At 53.5% G+C, this 16,525-nt stretch overlaps 1 protein-coding gene and 1 long non-coding RNA gene across 4 annotated transcripts in view; both read right to left on the reverse strand.

Annotated features, from left to right (window-relative positions):
* WNT7B (Wnt family member 7B) overlaps positions 1–16,525 on the reverse strand; it is a 117,064-nt gene that overhangs the window by 86,576 nt on the left and 13,963 nt on the right. Inside the window, exon 1 of one of the 3 annotated variants that reach the window (XM_076344331.1) lies at positions 10,824–11,063. The exons of 1 other annotated variant lie outside the window; for it this stretch is intronic. In XM_076344331.1, coding sequence (XP_076200446.1) covers positions 10,824–10,894 — 71 coding nt within the window. In that variant the 5' untranslated portion in view covers positions 10,895–11,063. Of the gene's footprint in view, positions 1–3,626; positions 4,000–10,823; positions 11,064–16,525 lie in introns of those variants that run through there. One more of the 3 variants, XM_076344321.1, reaches the window with a different exon arrangement.
* On the reverse strand, positions 7,623–9,928 carry LOC143163287 (uncharacterized). The gene is made up of 3 exons (XR_012995874.1): positions 9,859–9,928; positions 8,455–8,648; positions 7,623–7,792 (listed from the first exon to the last, which is right to left on the reverse strand). It is a non-coding gene; the product is annotated as an uncharacterized LOC143163287 (long non-coding RNA).

Below are 16,525 nucleotides of genomic sequence, written 5' to 3' on the forward strand. Positions count from 1 at the left end.
CAGACACATGCACTCTCAAACATGCACTTCAAGAAACGCTGCCAGACAGTATTATATATAATCCTGTTTTTTAGACATTTATACTAATTACATTGATATTATTAAATGTCAGTTTTATACTTTAAATATGTAATTGGATTACCAAAATATGTCCAGAGCATTAAAATGCATCAATCATCCTACTACCAGCTATTCTAGCTGCAGTCGGTTTTCTTTTTCGAAAAGTCAGACACTAATTGCTTCTGGTTGGAAAAATGTTTACAGTGTCTCAGAGGGCCAAAGGTTAGTAAGCAAGCACGCCAAAGAAGATTACTTTATCAGATAGCATACTTACAATATAGAAATCAATTTTACAAAGGAGTTGGTTCTTTAAACTAGTTTTGGATGTAGGCTACTGTAACTTAACTTTCTTCCAGCTAGTGCACACAAAACACTGAGGCCCCAGTGCCTTTTCCATTCTGAAAATGAAATTTCATTTCATCATTGCCTTTTTCATTCTGAAAATCCCATTTCATCACGATGGGATTTTTGCTTTACAGCTTTTCTAACAGAATAAACGAGCTGCATCATGTGTGTCCCCCTACCCTGACTCACACGCACCAAGAGAGACAGAGCACGGACACCCTGCGCTCGGTTTGCTCGTCCGAGCAAACTATATATTGCCCCTGGTAGGTTCGTCTTTATCCCTGAAGGACCAGCGACTCCGAGGCCGAGGAGTTGTTCCCATAGCCAAAAGATGATAGAGATCTCGGGCAAAATTAACGTAACCATTGACAGTGCATGAGAGCTCACTAAATAGCAGCTTGGGAAGCATCCTCCCCTCCAGAGAGCGAGGGTAGCAGAAGCAGACACGAGAAGATAATGCTCGAACAGGCTCTACTATGCTTTAATCTTCAAAAGCTACCATTAGTAAGCCAGAGAAGTATATTTACCCACAAGATAAACACCACAAGTTCGCTAGGCTACTATCCATTAAGCACCGAAATAACTCCTCTTTCTTTTAACTTTCAAACGGGAGCGAGGCGAAGCATCGCGGCGTGCCCGGCTCTCCCCGCCGCTGCTCCCCGCTTACTGGGGGCGAAGCGGGGGACACAGCTGAGCTGCAGCAAGCCCGGCCGGGGGCTGGGGCCGGGGGTGGCACGGAGGGAGAGCGGGGAGCGGGCGGGGGGGGGGGGGGGGGGGCGGGCAGCCTCTCCCCGCCGGCCCCGGGCGCACTGCTCTCTCCCCGGGGAGGCAGCCGCCGGCTCCGTCCCTCCGGAGTGATGGATGGAGGGAGGTGCGCGTTGGTTTGGGGCTCCGCTTTGTTGGGTTTCACCTCCTGATCCCTTTCCCTTCTGCTCTGCTGGACTGCAATAGCCACCTCGGCTCCGGCTCCGCGGGTCCAGCTCCGAGTGACCTGCCGCTGAGGGGGTGAACTGGGGATGGCACAGGGAAAGGCGAGGGAGCATTATTTAGCCGCAACAAATTCTCATTGTCGCGGAGCAGCGCTCAAAAGATCCCCAAGCAGTTCGCTCTAAATAAAGCAGGCATTGCTTCCCTTGTATTTCCCCTCAGCAGTCGCCTTCGTATTATTATTATACTTCTATAGCTTTTGCTTTCGGACCTTATAATTATGTCACACAGCAAGGGAAACCGCTAGCATCCCAGCATCTGGTGTGCGGTTTAAAACTTTTGTTTCAAGATTTGAACTATTTATAGAAGGAAAACTTTGTAGGATAGTAATTTCCTACGGTTTTGAGAAAATATGGCTACGCTTATATTAAAAGGCTGTATTTATTTATTTATTACGACTCCTTCCTCCTGTTTGTTTTTTTTTTTTTAAAAAGATATCACTGCAATTTTTTTACAAGCTATTGGTCACCTACCAGCAGACATATCTCGCCTGTGAATAGAAACAGGCAGCTCTGGCTATTTGGTTTAATCAATAGCATCCAGCCGAATTAAACCTAACGTGCTTCCACAAATCAAACGCCTTTAAAAATCGGTAGCCAAGGCATGTGCATTTCACTGAGAATTAAGAATGTAGAAATAGGCGTTTAGTTTCTTTTTATGGGTGTGTTTATTCCTACTTTTCTTCCATAGCGGTGGATTATGTTTTTCTATAGTCCACAGAAAATACACGCACATGTGCTTGTTTATGTGCATGTGCTCCTGTGCACGCATAGAGAGGAAAAAAAAATTTATATATATATACACACACAAATCCACATACAGTTCAGGGGTAGGAGCTCAAATTTTGCACCCGCCGGGGTGCAAAAAGGTCTGAGCTCGTCAGGAGGCTGAGAGAGGAGGGAAATCCGCCCGGACCCCGCAGCTGAGGCGAATGCGAGGCCGGGGATGCCGAGGCGGGTTTTCCCCATCACCGACCAGAGCTCGCCCGAGCCGAGGTGAGCCCCTCTGCCGCGGGCCCCGGGCAGCCTGGGCCGGAGCCGAACCGCCCGCCGCGCTTCCCAGAGCTCCCCCGGGCCCTATCCCCGAGTCCCGGCACGGAGGGGCACGCCGCGCCCCGGGGCTGGGGGGGTGCTCAAGGGAGGGAGGAGGGTCCCGATTTTAAACCGACTCCACCGGCCGGGGGACCTGCCGCCCCCAGCGCCCTCCTCTCCCCACGGCTGCCCCAACGCGTGGTCAGGTCTCGCCCGGAGTGCGGGAGAGCAGAAGCCCTCGACAGCTCCCCGGCAGCCCCTCCGGGCTCCGACGTGCAGCCCCGGCCGGGCCCGGCTGCCCTCGGCACCGCGGCCGGGCCCGGCTGCCCTCGGCACCGCGGCTGGCCGGCGCGGGGACCCCGGCCCGCCGCCCCCGACCCCCTGACGCGGCGCCCGGCGGGGACAGAGACCTGCCGGGGGACCTGCAGGAGCACGACGGCGGACACTCTCTCCGCAGCCCGCACGGACTAAGCCCAGCCGCTACTTATCCACCGCAACGTTAGATACAGATATAGATATTAAAAAAAAAGAGACCGAAACTCCTTGCAGTCCCACCCACCGACTCTCATTTCCCCCACCCCTACCTCCACCCCCTTCCTCACAAGGAAAAGGTCCTGGAGCCAGCTCTAACTGCGGGACTGGAGATCCCTCCGGAGCAAAAGCAGCCGGCTAGCAAGGGCCTCCGCGGCCGGGGGGCTCTCCCCGGGCTGCGGGGCTGGGCGCTCGCCGCCGGCTGCGGCAGCCCCGCGCTCCTCGGGATCTCCGCGCAGAAACACACTTCCCCCGACGAGCGCGAAGCGATGCCCATCTCCGGTTTGGCAGGAGGAGGAGTCGGGGTCGGAGTCCCCAGGGGAGACGCCGGCCGCTCCGTGCCCCGTTGCCCCGCCGCCCTCCAAGGTGCGCCGCCCCCGCTGCGGGCACGCCGGGCCCCGGCCCCGCCGGCGGGGCAGCCCCGGGAGTTACCTGGCGGTGTGCACCTTCCCCCGGCAGGGTCCGACCAGCAGCGCCAGCACCGCCACCAGCACAGCACCTCCGCCGCCACCACCATCCTCACCACCGCGCACTGCACGGAGCTGCCGCCCGTGCTGGCTTCTCCCGGCTCCCTCTGCTTGCTTTGCGCATTGCCCCTAGGTAGCTGCTAGCGGGGTCATTTCAAACAGTATTTTGGAAAAAAAAAAAAAAAAAAAAATCTGGATCACTTACAGGTAACTCCCACTGGTAAGGATGAGGAAAATCTGAGGGTAATACACTGAGAGTAACACACTGCGAGATGAAAAAAGGATCATGGCTGAATCCCGTTTACACTCTTGGAGTTCGCTTCCTTGGTTATTCCTTTCTGGCCCCCCCTGGTCGTAATTCCCCACCCTTTTTGGTGTCAGCTGTGGCTTGAATCTGAGTTGGAATCCAGTCCCTTGGGCTTGGGGGGGCTTTGTCTGTTTGTTTGTTTGTTTGTTTGTATTGTTGTGTCTAGTATTCCCCTGGTGCTAATGCTGCTCCCTGTGCAGAGTATGTGCTGCTGCTGCTGCTCTCGCTGCTGCTGCTGCCTCTGGGCTCCTGCCTGTCATGTCTCAGTGGTTGGAAGTTGTTACAGTGGGTTCTCGTGTTGGAATGAGGATGGTTTAAGGGATTTGGATGGCAGAAAGTGCCTCTCTCTCTCTCTCTCTCCCCCCCCCCCCCTCTGTAACTCTCCTGAGACTCGGGGCTGCCATTGGGCAGTCAGTCACTGCAATCCGCCTACTTTTTTCTCTCCATCTCCCTTTTTTTTTTTTTTTTTTTTTTTTTTTTTTAAAGGGGAGGATGACAACGGAGAGACACTGATCTAGCCCGGGCTGCAACGAATCCGTGCTCCCTGGCTGAGCCCTCTCCGTACGCCCCGCTCCGCAAGCTCTCCTCACCCGCTTCACGGGGCATTTTTAAAGCTCTCCCTCGGCGCTCGGCGGGCTGCGGGCGGCCGGCTCCCTGCGTCTGCCGTGGCACCCTTTCAGCTCGCCCTGGGAGAGATCCTGAAGGAGCTGGCAGCTCTCAGCCCCGCTCTCGGTTAATTGCTTTATTATGGGCGGCTGCCCCAGTTCCCCCGAAGGGCTCCGCCGTCCCCTCCAGCCTCGGCAGGGCTTTGGCTCTTGTTGTCCCCGGTATTGAAAATTAAGCTCCGGTTTCAGGGGGTTCTTTCCAAAAAAAAAAGAAAAAAAAGAAAAGAAAGGCGTATATGTTGTCGTAGCCCGCCTGAGTGAGAAATAAAGACATGCACGCTCGTAGCTTCCTGGCGAGATTGGATTTCGCGTGAGGGAAGGGGAGGGAAAGGACTGGTGTGAAACAGCCGGTGTAGGGAGGCGAGCGGGGGGCGCAGCCCCTCGCCGGGGAGGCAGCGTCTGCAGGCGGCTCCCGGGTCCCCGCACCTCTCGCCGCTCCCGCAGGAAGAGCTGGCGTCTCCTCTCTTCCCTCTCCCTCTCTCCTTCCTGAGAAGATGCCAGTCCGAAGAGACGTTTCCCGGCAGGTTAGTTGCCTCTCCCCTGCCTGTCCCCCGAGCCGGGCGGCTCCTGCCCCTCGGTACCGCCGCGCTCCGGGGCGAGGGGATGCCCGACCCTTCCCCGCTCCGGCGGGCGGGAGCCCTTCGCCCCGTGTAGCCCCAACCGCCCAGCAGACAGTCGCTCTTCCTCTTTGCCTCGTTGGGCGTTTGTCCTTTTTTTTCCTCCGAAGAAAGTTTTAGTGGTGGGAGAGATGGTGGAAAGACGTGCGCTGCGGATGCTGGGGTTGGGGTTTGAAAACGAACCCCGAAAGAGAAGTGTGCATAAATTTAGCACGGATAATTTAACGCAAACGTAGCCGAAGTGAGCAAGAACTAGGTTCCGAAGTCTCCTCGGTCCGTAGGGTTTGTAAACGTTCGTCTCAGGTTAATTGCCTAATGACCGAAGTACTTTTCTTGGCCAAGAGCTCTTCCAAACACGCTGGGAACACCTCCTCCAGCGAACCAGTCCCGGCACATGGGTGCAGCTCTCTCCGTGACACAACGAAATATTCCTTCAGATGGAATGGGAATTGCAGGATTGGTGTTAAAACGTTGTCTGCCGCCCAATATGCGATAAAAACCTTCTCGGGGTTTGGTTTCATTTAACCACTTTCATCTACAAGTTCACTGCAGACGCTGGGACAGTCAACGTCCTTTTAAGAAACGCTAGTCTCGATTAACAAGAGACAGAAGCTTAAGCCTTTCAACGATTATTTACATCCCAGAATCGTCTTATTTATAATTCTTTAAGATTCTAAAATCGTCGCATTTATACTTCTGTAAGTGTGTGTGTGCGTATGCATATAGATAGATAGATAGATAGATAGACAGACAGACATACAGATGTGTATCGCCTGCAATGCCCGTTCTCCCTCTCAGACATGCAGGCTGTGGCTGGGGCAGCTGTGCTGGACGTGAACTAGGAGAACGGGTAGCGACTTTTGATGTTTTATTTCTAGCATTTGTTCGGCTTCGGATACGTTTTACAATGTGCATCTGCTTTTAAAGATGTGCCTGGGGGAAAGAAGAAGAAGAACAAAAACAAAGTGAATTGTGAAAATGAAAAGTAAAGGCTGGCGCTGGAAAATTTCGAACTGCTGCTGGCAGAGTTTGACCCAGTCCAGCTGAAACGAAGACAGTTTACCGATCTCCACAATTTTCGGATCGAAGCTGGTTTTATCCACAGCTTAGCTGTGTAGGGGGAGGAAACTTGTGTAAAAGAAACCAAAACGTGCCGTTTCTTTTCGGGAAGTTAACTTTTATTCTAAAATCCCGGACCGGTTATTACGTCGGAAAATTAATAATGATGATGATAAGAATAACCTGCTAAATTCCACCCAAATGGTTTCTATACGTACGTCAGCCGGGGGTAGCGAGAAGCGCACTTGTTTTGTTGATTGAAGCCGAATATCTTCCCTGCAACAAAATGACGTGGCACCGGAGGAAAGGGTATTGTCGGTAACACCTAGTACGGGCATTTCGGCATCTGCCGTTCCTTCTTCCACAAACACGTGTATTTTGGACAAAATAGGGGCATAACGGCGCCGAAACGGTTGCCGACACCACAGTCGGGCAGGTGAAGCAGAGCAGGCACGAATAAAGTATTTCCTTTATTTCTTCTATCTGTCTATTCCCAGCTGCGGTTTCTTCCTTACCCCAAACCTGCCGAGTGTCCGGCACAAGGGTACGTCGGAAGCCCGTAAGAGCTTTGAAGGTACGCCCGGTGGGCAACACACTGCACTCCTTTCTGGTCGGAACCGGGTATTTCTTGTAGCTCACCGAGCTGCAAGTCGAGTGCCAGGGGAAAGAAGAGGGGGGGAATCATGACCCGCTTGAAATCAGCGGATGTCTGGTTGGCGGGGAGGGCGAGGAGTGGCGGCGGCGGCAGCGCAAGGGAGGGTGCCCGTGGAGGGGCCGGGGAGCGTGTCGTCCCGCCGGGGGGGGACGGAGCCAGGCAGCCCCGCTGCCGCAGCCGCACCGTCCGGGGCGCCGAGCGTAAATCCCGCGGGTCTCCTCCCGGGGGCTCCCGGCGCTGCCACGTGGTGCCCGCCGTCGAGGCTGCGCCCCAGCCGCTGCCTGCCGCGGGGCCGAGGGTGCCGGGCCGGACCGGGCAGGGCTCCCCGCGGCCAGACAGCCCCGGGGGTGGGCGAGGGGAGCGGGATTTCCTTGGCGTCTGCTGCAAACGCCGCAAAGCCAAGGCGAGCTTCGCCGTTGGGGCGGGGAGAGGGGTCGGCTGGCCCGTTCCCCGCCGCAGGGTCGCCGGGAGTACCGAGAGGGAGCGGCGTCCTCCGGCCTCCCCAGGACGGGCCGGGGTTCCCGGCGCCCGCAGCCCTGCGCGCCCCCAGCTCCACTCGGCTTTGCCGCAGGGGCACGGAGGAAGCGTCCCCGCCGCACCCCACAGGGGTGCCGGCACCTTCCGTTGCTCCCTTGGGCAGCGCCAGCCCCCACCGCCTGCATCCCTCTAACCCCACCTTGCCCTCCTCCCCGCGGGAGGGGGGGTGTCCTCTCCGCTCCCCTTGGCGCTGCCCGGCTGCCCCCCTTCTTTCCCTCCAGAAAAGATAAAGAGGAACAGGGTGAGTTTTGCCCCCAGAGCCCCGATCTGGCACTGCCCGCGGCCCCGTCTTTCCGGAGGTCACATCACTCATCCCCAGAGCATCCGCTGTGATTTGCATCTGTGGCACAGCTGTGATTTTTAACTTCCGACGTATTTATTAATTAAACTGGAGCCGAGCGCTCTGCGATCTTCGCAGGAAATATTTCTGTTTCAATCCTGCTGCTAGCCGGGGTGAATATTTGATGGGATCTATTTTCGCGAGGGGATACGTGGAGTCAGCAGGGCTGCAGACGCTTCACGCTTCGGTGCCTGGACGGAAACGTCATCGACAGAAATATCAAGGGATGCTTCACTTCACGCCTCTCTCAGGCAAACTCGGGGATAGGAAATAGAAATGGGAACAACGGGCATTCCCTGAGAGGAAGGGCTACCTGAGCGGGATCTTGCTCTCTCCTCCTAACTGCACACGGCGGCTTCTTTATGGTACCCTGCCGTGTCACCCCACGGGACACCTCCCGCCCCGTCCAGCAGCTGGGTGAATACTTATGTATTGCGTTATTTTCTCTCCCCTCGGTCTCATGTTTGCCACTGGAAGCGGAGCTTTTAGCACGTTTTATTAAGACATGAACACGTGCTCCGCAGCAAGAAAGAAAAAAAAGCCTGCCAAGCCTAACCTCTTTGCTATCGCTGACACAATGGCTCTCTCCTTCACGCTGCAAAATAAACCTAATGCACTGGAAGACAAACTACGTTTTATCTCACTTCATCTCCTCCCCTTTTCTATGCAAAGAGCTCACTAGAAAAGGTATCATTACACTCAAAGGATATGGTTTCAACAAAATGGTAGTTCCAGTGGCTGATGAAAGAGGCAATAATTGCGTCCCACATGCCTAGCCTGGAAGTAGCCCTGGATCTCAGAGCAAATTTCTCTCCTATTGTTCAGAGAAAGTGAAGTATCCTCATCGCCTTACAGGCATGGTGATGGATCTGATGGGGTTTCTGTAAGGGCTTGTATTGTTCCTGCTGTCCACTCGGTTTTACTTCCAGCCTCAGTCCCACAGCATTCTTGTGATTTTTACTCTGAATCCCCTTCTAAAACAGCCACAATCAATTTCGAAAAGAGATCTGCCTTCCAGACTGTAACATGTGCCCAATCTTCTGTTCCCTTTAAAAATAAAACCGCAGTGAAAGCGAACAGCAATATCATTACCCTTATTCTATAAAGCATTTTCTTTGAGCTCGCCTGCCTCTCTCTGAGGGATGCGTTGTACCAAGTCCCCCAGCTACTGAAGCAGATGGGGTGTCCCCGTCATCGCTTCATTTATGGATACACAGCCTCGCCAGATTCGCTTCTCAGCTAAACCCCTGTCAATCCGAGCCTGGAGGACGACACAGAGCCCATCGCTGCCGACCGCAGCTACGACAAAGGGCGGCGCAGGTATGTAGCCCCGCAGAGGTTAGAGCACCGACAACACCCTCCTGTCTCCAGCAGGCAGGATTTGGGGCTACCCCCGGGCGTGTGCGCCGGCCAGGGCAGGGCTGGACGCGGTCTCCTCACCGGGACAGGGCAGGGGGCAGCGCGGAGGACGTCTCCCGCGCCCCCTCCGCGTCCGCGCATCCTCCGCGGCTCGCCCGCGGGACAGCACCGCGCTCCGCCGGCCCCCGCGGCGGCACCTGTGGCTGTGGGGGCGGGCTGAGAGCCGTGCCAAAACTAAATAAATAAGCACACACACAGAGGGATGCAATCCGGCTGGTGCCCGCCGAGCAACCTGCTGGGGACCCTCCGGAAGGCAGCCCGTGGCTTTCGCCGGCAGCCCTGCCCTTGCTGCCGGCAGCTGGGGAGGGAACGGGCAGGGGGAGCTCCCGGCGGGAGCACCGACCCCGCTTGGGCAGCGTCGCTTCCCTTCTCATCCCCGAGGAGCCTGATTTAATTCCTCCTCCCGCGGTGTAACCTTAACCCTCAGCTCTGGCGTGCTCCCTTTTGGCGATTCCCTCCCTTTTCCCGCCAGCCCCCTCCTCCCCGCCGCTGCCCGGGCTGCTGACAGCGGGGACGGGGCTGTCCCCGCCGCGCATCGTGCCCGGAGCAGCGGCGGCGGCGGCAGCGGCGGGACGGGCGGGCTGCGCGGCCCCAGCAGGTCCCGGCGGCCGGGCGGGCAGGGCCGGGCCGGGCAGCTCCCCGCTTGTCGCTGCGCCGCTGCCCTCCCGCTCCGGGACGGGCCGGGGTTGCTGCGCCGCGCCGCGCTGACGGCCGGCCTGCCCGGCCCTCCGGGGAATTGCCCCCGCTCTCCCGCCTTTGGGGGCCGCCCTGTGGCTCCCCCCCGCTTCCCCGTAGTGATTTCAAGGTGGGAAGCGAGCGTTTTTGGATTGCAACTCACCTTATGCATTCTTGATCATTTAAAAAAAAAAAAAAATCCCGCAGCTATGCAAAGACAGGATCTTTAAAGGGTTTGTAGCTCGACAGGTAAGGACTCGGCTGGGGCTCAGGAATGTGGAAATTCAACTCAAGTCAGCCTACTGCGACGAGCAATATTAATAAGGGCATACAGGTACGGGGGGAGAGGCAGAGGGAGAGAGGGAGAAACTTGGCAACTAAAATAACAGAGTGATCTCGATCGCGGTGATCAAATACCGAGGAGCAAACAGCGGGCTTCCCGGGAGCCCACGCCGCCGGCCGGCCTGCGAGCCCCCGAGCCGGTCCCTTCGGCGGAGCCCGCTCGGCTTCCCGGCCGCTTCAGCGCGGAGGCAGCCGGACCAGTTGTCAAGTTAATTTCAACACGTCCGTGTGATGGATAGAAACGCAAATTGTGTCTAGGCCTGCATAAAACAAATCCCTGAGTGCAGGTTCAGAGCAGGGATTCCCCTCCTCCCGCCCCTTTCGCCTTTTTAATACCTAAGCTCTGCTCTATTGTCCCAGCAGCAGCGGCTGAGTTAACTCTGTCGGGCTGCCTTTTTTTTATTTTTTTTTTTTTTTCCCCCCGAGGGTACTATACGCCAGAGATAATATTTAAGTTCGCTTAAGCAGTACAAAATAAAAGGATCCGTCATCACCCGCGACCGGCTCCCTCCCGGCTCGGCGCTCCTGGAGCGCCTCGTCGCTGGGCGGCCCCGCGGCCGGGCATCGCCCCGCCGCGCTGCCCGGGGACCGGGGAGAAACACCGGCGTGCTTCTGGGGGCTGCCACCGCTTGGGCACCCGGGGGAGGGGGAGAGAGAAGAGAAGTAATTACCTCTTTTTTTCCTTCTCTTTTTTTTTTTTTTTTTTCCCCTTTGCAACATTTTGTTCACAACTCTGTAATAGCGTGACCCAAAAGCCAAGGAGATTTGTCGTGCACAAGGACTTACCCTAATTTGACATAGATGACTCCAAAGCATAGAAACACGTAGAAAATCCACTTCCGAAAGTTTCTGTGCATGATCTAGAGAATGGACTGAGCCATAAAAATTGCACAAAAAGTCGAACTGATCTTGTCGATTAAATCCCAGTCAAGAGCATTGCTGAAGCTACCCAGGAGCAAAGCCGGCCGAACTGTAAAAAATCAACACCGTGCAGATAAGCAGCTCTTCCCAGAGCCATGGTGACCGAAACCGGCTCCGATATTAAAGCTAAAGAGGGAGGAAAAAATAGAAAGAGCTGCTCAAAGCGGTAAAACAAAAACCCAAGACAGACAGTCTGAGGGAGAAAATGAGCAAGCACTGATCTTGATCAACTGCCTCATAGAGCCCTGAAGTTCAATGTGTTTTTACTTGTTCTGACTTCCCCAGGTAACACTACGTATCTTGCAATCTATGGCTCCAGGTAGGAGGATCTCTCTCCCCCCCCCCCCCCCCCCCGCTCTTCCCCCCACCCCGTATGTGTCAGGATCTAATACATATCTTATCTGTCTGTGTGCATGTGCGTGTGCGAGTTGTGCGTGTGTTTGTGTTTCAGAAGGCATGTCCTTAAGCCGGAGTGTTGGGGAAAACACATGAAACGTATCCAATAAGGGAAATAAAGGACTCGTCCTCTCACACCGAAGCATTTTTTCATTTCCTCTAATATGGTAATGCGGCTGGCTTTGCAATGTATGGACTTCGTAAAAGAGATCGTTAAAACTTTTTTTTTCTCCCCCACCCCCCCTTCTTTCTAATCAAAAAGAGGCAGGCGTTAACCCCCGTTTGCTTACAGCTCCGTATCCTAAAAGGCGATGTGTGTGTGTGTGCCCAGACTATTTCTCTTTGGTCATCCGACCCTGTTGCACATTTACAAACGCCTGTCACTAAATTTGATTTCATTTTCAACCGTAAGAAAACATTCTTCCTCCTTTAAGAAACAGATATACTTGGCTTTTGACACGAGTTTAGGATATTCAGTTTGCTGCTCCTAGGGAGATTAATTGGTGAGACAAAAACTCACTTTGTGTTCAGACCCTAACAGTCAAGCAAGGCTTCCTTTTCTTTCTGTCCTTTCTTTCTGTCTTTTCTTTCTTTCTCACTGATTTCTGAGCTGCTCAGTTTATTCCTGCGTTCTGTGGAATTATCTATTCCAGTCTACTACACAATGTGTGCCTGTCTGGAGGCATATATCTGCATGCATATGCACGCTTAAATAGCACCCAAATACACGTTTGCGGGCTGTGGTAGGTTATATAGATATGGATAAACCCGTGCACCTATGCCCACTTACACACATACATTTATATACATGTAGTAACAGTAAACATAAATGGCTCTAGGCATCTCTCGGAGGGAATCGGCTAAACGCACACCAGTAAAGGTTGAAAGGAAAGCAGGCAGTGACAAGCAAGCAAAAGAGGCTGAACACAGAACTTCATCGTAAAGCATCTATCCTGACGGAGAAAACAAAGGATTTTTTTAAAGCCCAGCCAGGCTGCCGTGGTTGAAGAGATGCAGTGTGAAATCGCAGGTCATTTTTAGATGACTCCCACAGTCAACGCTGCCCGCACCTTGCCATCACCCACCCAGCTCTCGAAAACAGGGTCTCCTTGGGGCATTGCGCAGAGGTCCCAAGCCGGTCCCTGGAAAGGGGAAGCAGAAGCGAAGCGAGACAGAGAAGGGCCCTGCTGCGGGGTGACTCACGCCGGGTCCCCCTGGGACAGACGGAGACGGCGGAGCCTGCTCACCCCACCGCCGCCCTCCGCTATCTCTCCCTGCTGATCGGTTTCGCTCTGCCTTTCCCCCCGCATTCCTCACGTTTTATTCTTTAATAATCAACGCTCCGGGTCTTTGCAGGCAGCCGGCCCTCCTCCAGACCGCTTCTGCTACATTTTTCCTAATACTTAACTACGAACAATTTGTCCTTTAAAATGCTGCGTTTTCCCTTCACGCTCTTTCCCTTGTATTTAAATGTCCTTTATTCTTTTTTTCCCCTGACCTAAACCCACTTTTTTGGTTTTTTTTTTGCACTCCCACTATTTTTTTAAGGACTTCTAGGTAAGATGAGACCGTGTTTCCCTTTTGCAAAACCATTTCTCCAAGAGCCTCATAACTGTACCCAGAGCTGCCATCCAAACTCTTTGACCAACACCCAGAGGGCATTCAAGATGCAGCTTTCCCGCTCCTTAATCCCCCTTTTTTCCGCTTTTTGAAGCCTTCTGCAAGCGAGGTCCCCCCCCCCGAGAGCCCCGGGCGCCCGCGGGGCGCGGAGCGGGCGCTGCCCGCGGCCGGGGCGGCGGTGGGAGGCGCGGGGGATGCACAGGCCTTCCCTCCGGCCCGGGCGGCAGCAGGCGCGGCGGCCGAGCCGTGCCCGCGGGCGGCGGCAGGGCCGAGGCGGCGGCAGCGGGCAGTCGCGGGGAGCCTCTGCCCCAGGCCTCGCAAACGCCGGCGCGGCGCCCTGCCGCGGAGAGCGGGGCCGGGGCGGCCCCGGCGCCGGGCGCGGCCGCGTCCCGCGGGGTAACACCGCCACCCAGGGGCGGCAGGCGGCGGCGCCGGCGGCGCCGGGCCGGGCCGGGGCGAGGAGGGCCCGAGCGGCTGGGCGAGGGGCGGCTGCGGGGACTCGTGGTGGCGGAGGGCGCGGGGGCGCCGGGCTGCGATGGGATCGTAAGCCGCAGTTCCCGAGCCCCGGTCTCCGCCCTGCACCCCGGGCCGAGACCCCGCCGCGGCCGCTGGCTTTAAGAGCGCAAACTCTGGGTGTTGCCCGTGGGCTGCCTTCCTTTCCTCTGCACCGCCCCCCTCCCCAAACCGCGCGCGAACCCGGGCGTGGGTCTGAAAACAGGCGCGCTGCTTCTCGCTGTGAAGCTGTGCCGGTTTGCATACAGGAATTAGACTTTTGCTGGGCCAGGGAGATTAAGAGTGAGGGGCTCAGCAACACAACTATTAATTGCTGTTACTTCTCTAAGGATTGCATGTACAGGTTGGTTTGCTTTTTTCCCTCACAAAACCCATGGAAGTAGGACCGCAGTTCAGATGACCTTTGTCTCCTCGGTGACTGTGTGCTAACCGTCAGGCTAGCGCGTCCTACTTGCCTCTTTGAGCTAGTAAGCCTTTGTCGTGTTTCCATGCAAACCCAAGCAGTTTCAGCAAAAGAAACTACACTAGATTGTGTCTAAACTAGCTTGGAGATAACGTCATTTTCAGGGCAAATTCTTTTTGTATTTTTGACCCTTACTCCACTGTTATCTTCAGCTAATCGATTTGAAGATGCTGGACTGGGGATAAATGACAGATTTTCTTTCCTTCAAATATTGGCTTAACTATCGCTGAAAGCTTAGGCTGAGGATAAGAAGATTTCACAAAACTTAGTAATTCTGTGATTTAAAAACCCCCAAACCTGGAGAATATTAAAATAGGTAATTCTTACATTAGTATTCAGAAATTCATATAGTTACTTCAACTTTATAGGCAAAATATGTAAAGCTTGTTAAACTACATTAAACAAATACCACTTCAGTAACGCTAAAAGGCTTCCAGAAAGTAAGGTAATATTCATAAATACAAAAACACTGGTAGATGTGGGTTGAAACCATTTGCTGAATGCTCTGCTAGTGCACAATCATTGTTTCTTACTCATCCAAAATAATTGGCGTGACAGGTGATATAGTCGATTGAAAATTCATTTTTCCACCCATTGACCTTCTGCTGACGAAGCTGGTCATTCACTCCTCTGAACTCGCAGAAGGAAAGGTCACCTATACCACACTGCTGCCTGATCGCCATACCTCCCCATAACCTTTTGATAAAATGGTTCCTATGACAAAGTATTTCCAAGGCCCGTTGGACTTCAGCTTTCACAATCCATCACAAATGCATTTATCTCCACTCCCTCAACCGGAGAGGGTTTTCCTGCACCTGAGGAGGAGAATTCAAGTGACCTTCAGAAGTCATGAGTCAGGCTGTGAATTTGTCTGACAGCTTAGTCAACAGGAGGTAACTACTGGGTGTGCAGTTACTCAAGGGTAACTTGGGCGTCAGTCTCTTAAGAAAAGCAGATGACAGGAACGAGATTCACTGGCAGAGGCATGGGTTTAATTTTATTCCAGGCTGCACGTCACCCATACTGTGCCATGAGGGACACAGCGCTGCTAGTCTGACCTGAGCTGCTACAGCTTGCAGGGCCTTACAGACAGGGTACTCTGTCCCAGCAGGAGGAGCAATCCTCACAGCATGAAGAGAGCTTTACAACCTGCTGTAAAGCTCTGTAAATGGAAGCATGAGCAGTGCCGAAGGCGAAAGGAATTTTAAACTGTTGGTCACAGCTCACATCATCTTCCCTAGAGCGTATTTCCAAGCATAGTGCTAAAAATCAGAACAAATCCCATCAAATTTCTGGGGAATGCAGACAACGGGTAATTCCTCTGCGACAGGCTGCTTTACGTGGCTTTCTCGTCTTTCTGTACTGCTCAGATCAATCACAGGTAACTAGCATGGTTGTTACAGGTCCCAAAGCCTGAACTACAAGCAAAATCCAGCTGCATTTATCCCAGCCAGCCACTGTCTGGCACTGTTGCTCCACGCAATTGTAGATGAAGGCCCCATCTAACACTAAGAAAATGAAAGCATGAAAAAAGGTTGAAAGAAAGGAACAGAACTAAAAGAAAAATGAAAATAAGAAGCATACAAGGAGAGGTATCTTATACCTGACCAGGATCTTACACACAATTTACACCTGTTCTTTAGAGATGTCTATGCTAAGTGTATATATATATATATATATGTATATTTACAACTAGTCCGTAATATTTTGTATTTATGTTGCCAGGCCTTTGCACATGAAGTCTTTTCTTAAATGACTCTCTCTCATTTACCCAGCTGCTTCCTAGGTCTAAGATGGCCATTCTTTCTGAGAGACTACCAAACCCACTGTCTGCCTCTAGAGCTTTTCTTAAGACTCAGGATATCCTTCAGCGAGCTTCTGATGCCGAGCCCTGTTCTCAGTCATCTGCTCTTTGAGCTTTGATTCAGCAGAAGGGTATGGCACTCATCTGATGGGAGCGGGCAAATTACACGCTGTTTATGCTTTTGGGGCATACCTCTGGCAAGGTGTCCAGCACAGCGCCCATTAATGGCAATAGACAGTTTGCACCAAGGTCAAAGTCTGAATCTGGTCTTAGATAGTAACTAAACTTTCCATTGCTGCCCTTAGTTGTTCTCTCACTCGGTATTACGCAAAACAGCATCTGTCCACACCTTTGGCTGCCACTGGCTTTCATTTATCTTCCGTCTCTGTTTTCTGTTCCCTATTTCTCTCCATCTTCTGCTTTCCTCTCTTTTATATCTCACTACCTGGAATATGTTCTACTTCTCAGAGTATCTGTCTTCCTGTAATTCCTAAGCCTGCTAACATTTCATCGGTTTAACAGACACCAAACTAGATTAATCAAGTAACATAGGAGCCCATGCTCAGTTGCTTCATGTATTTCACATTTTCAGGTTAATCCTGGTTTGAAAATTTTTGTTTACTTCTTGTTTCATCAAAGCTGAGAGGCATTGTTCAAACCACAGCAACGTATAACTAGATGCATTACACGTGTCTGGGGTACCAGCACGAAATGGCATTAACAGACTTTCTCACTATCTCCTCCCTTACTAAGTGGATATTTACTGGCTTT

This window comes from Aptenodytes patagonicus, chromosome 1 (genome assembly GCF_965638725.1).
Source record: "Aptenodytes patagonicus chromosome 1, bAptPat1.pri.cur, whole genome shotgun sequence".
Taxonomy (NCBI): Eukaryota; Metazoa; Chordata; class Aves; order Sphenisciformes; family Spheniscidae; genus Aptenodytes; species Aptenodytes patagonicus.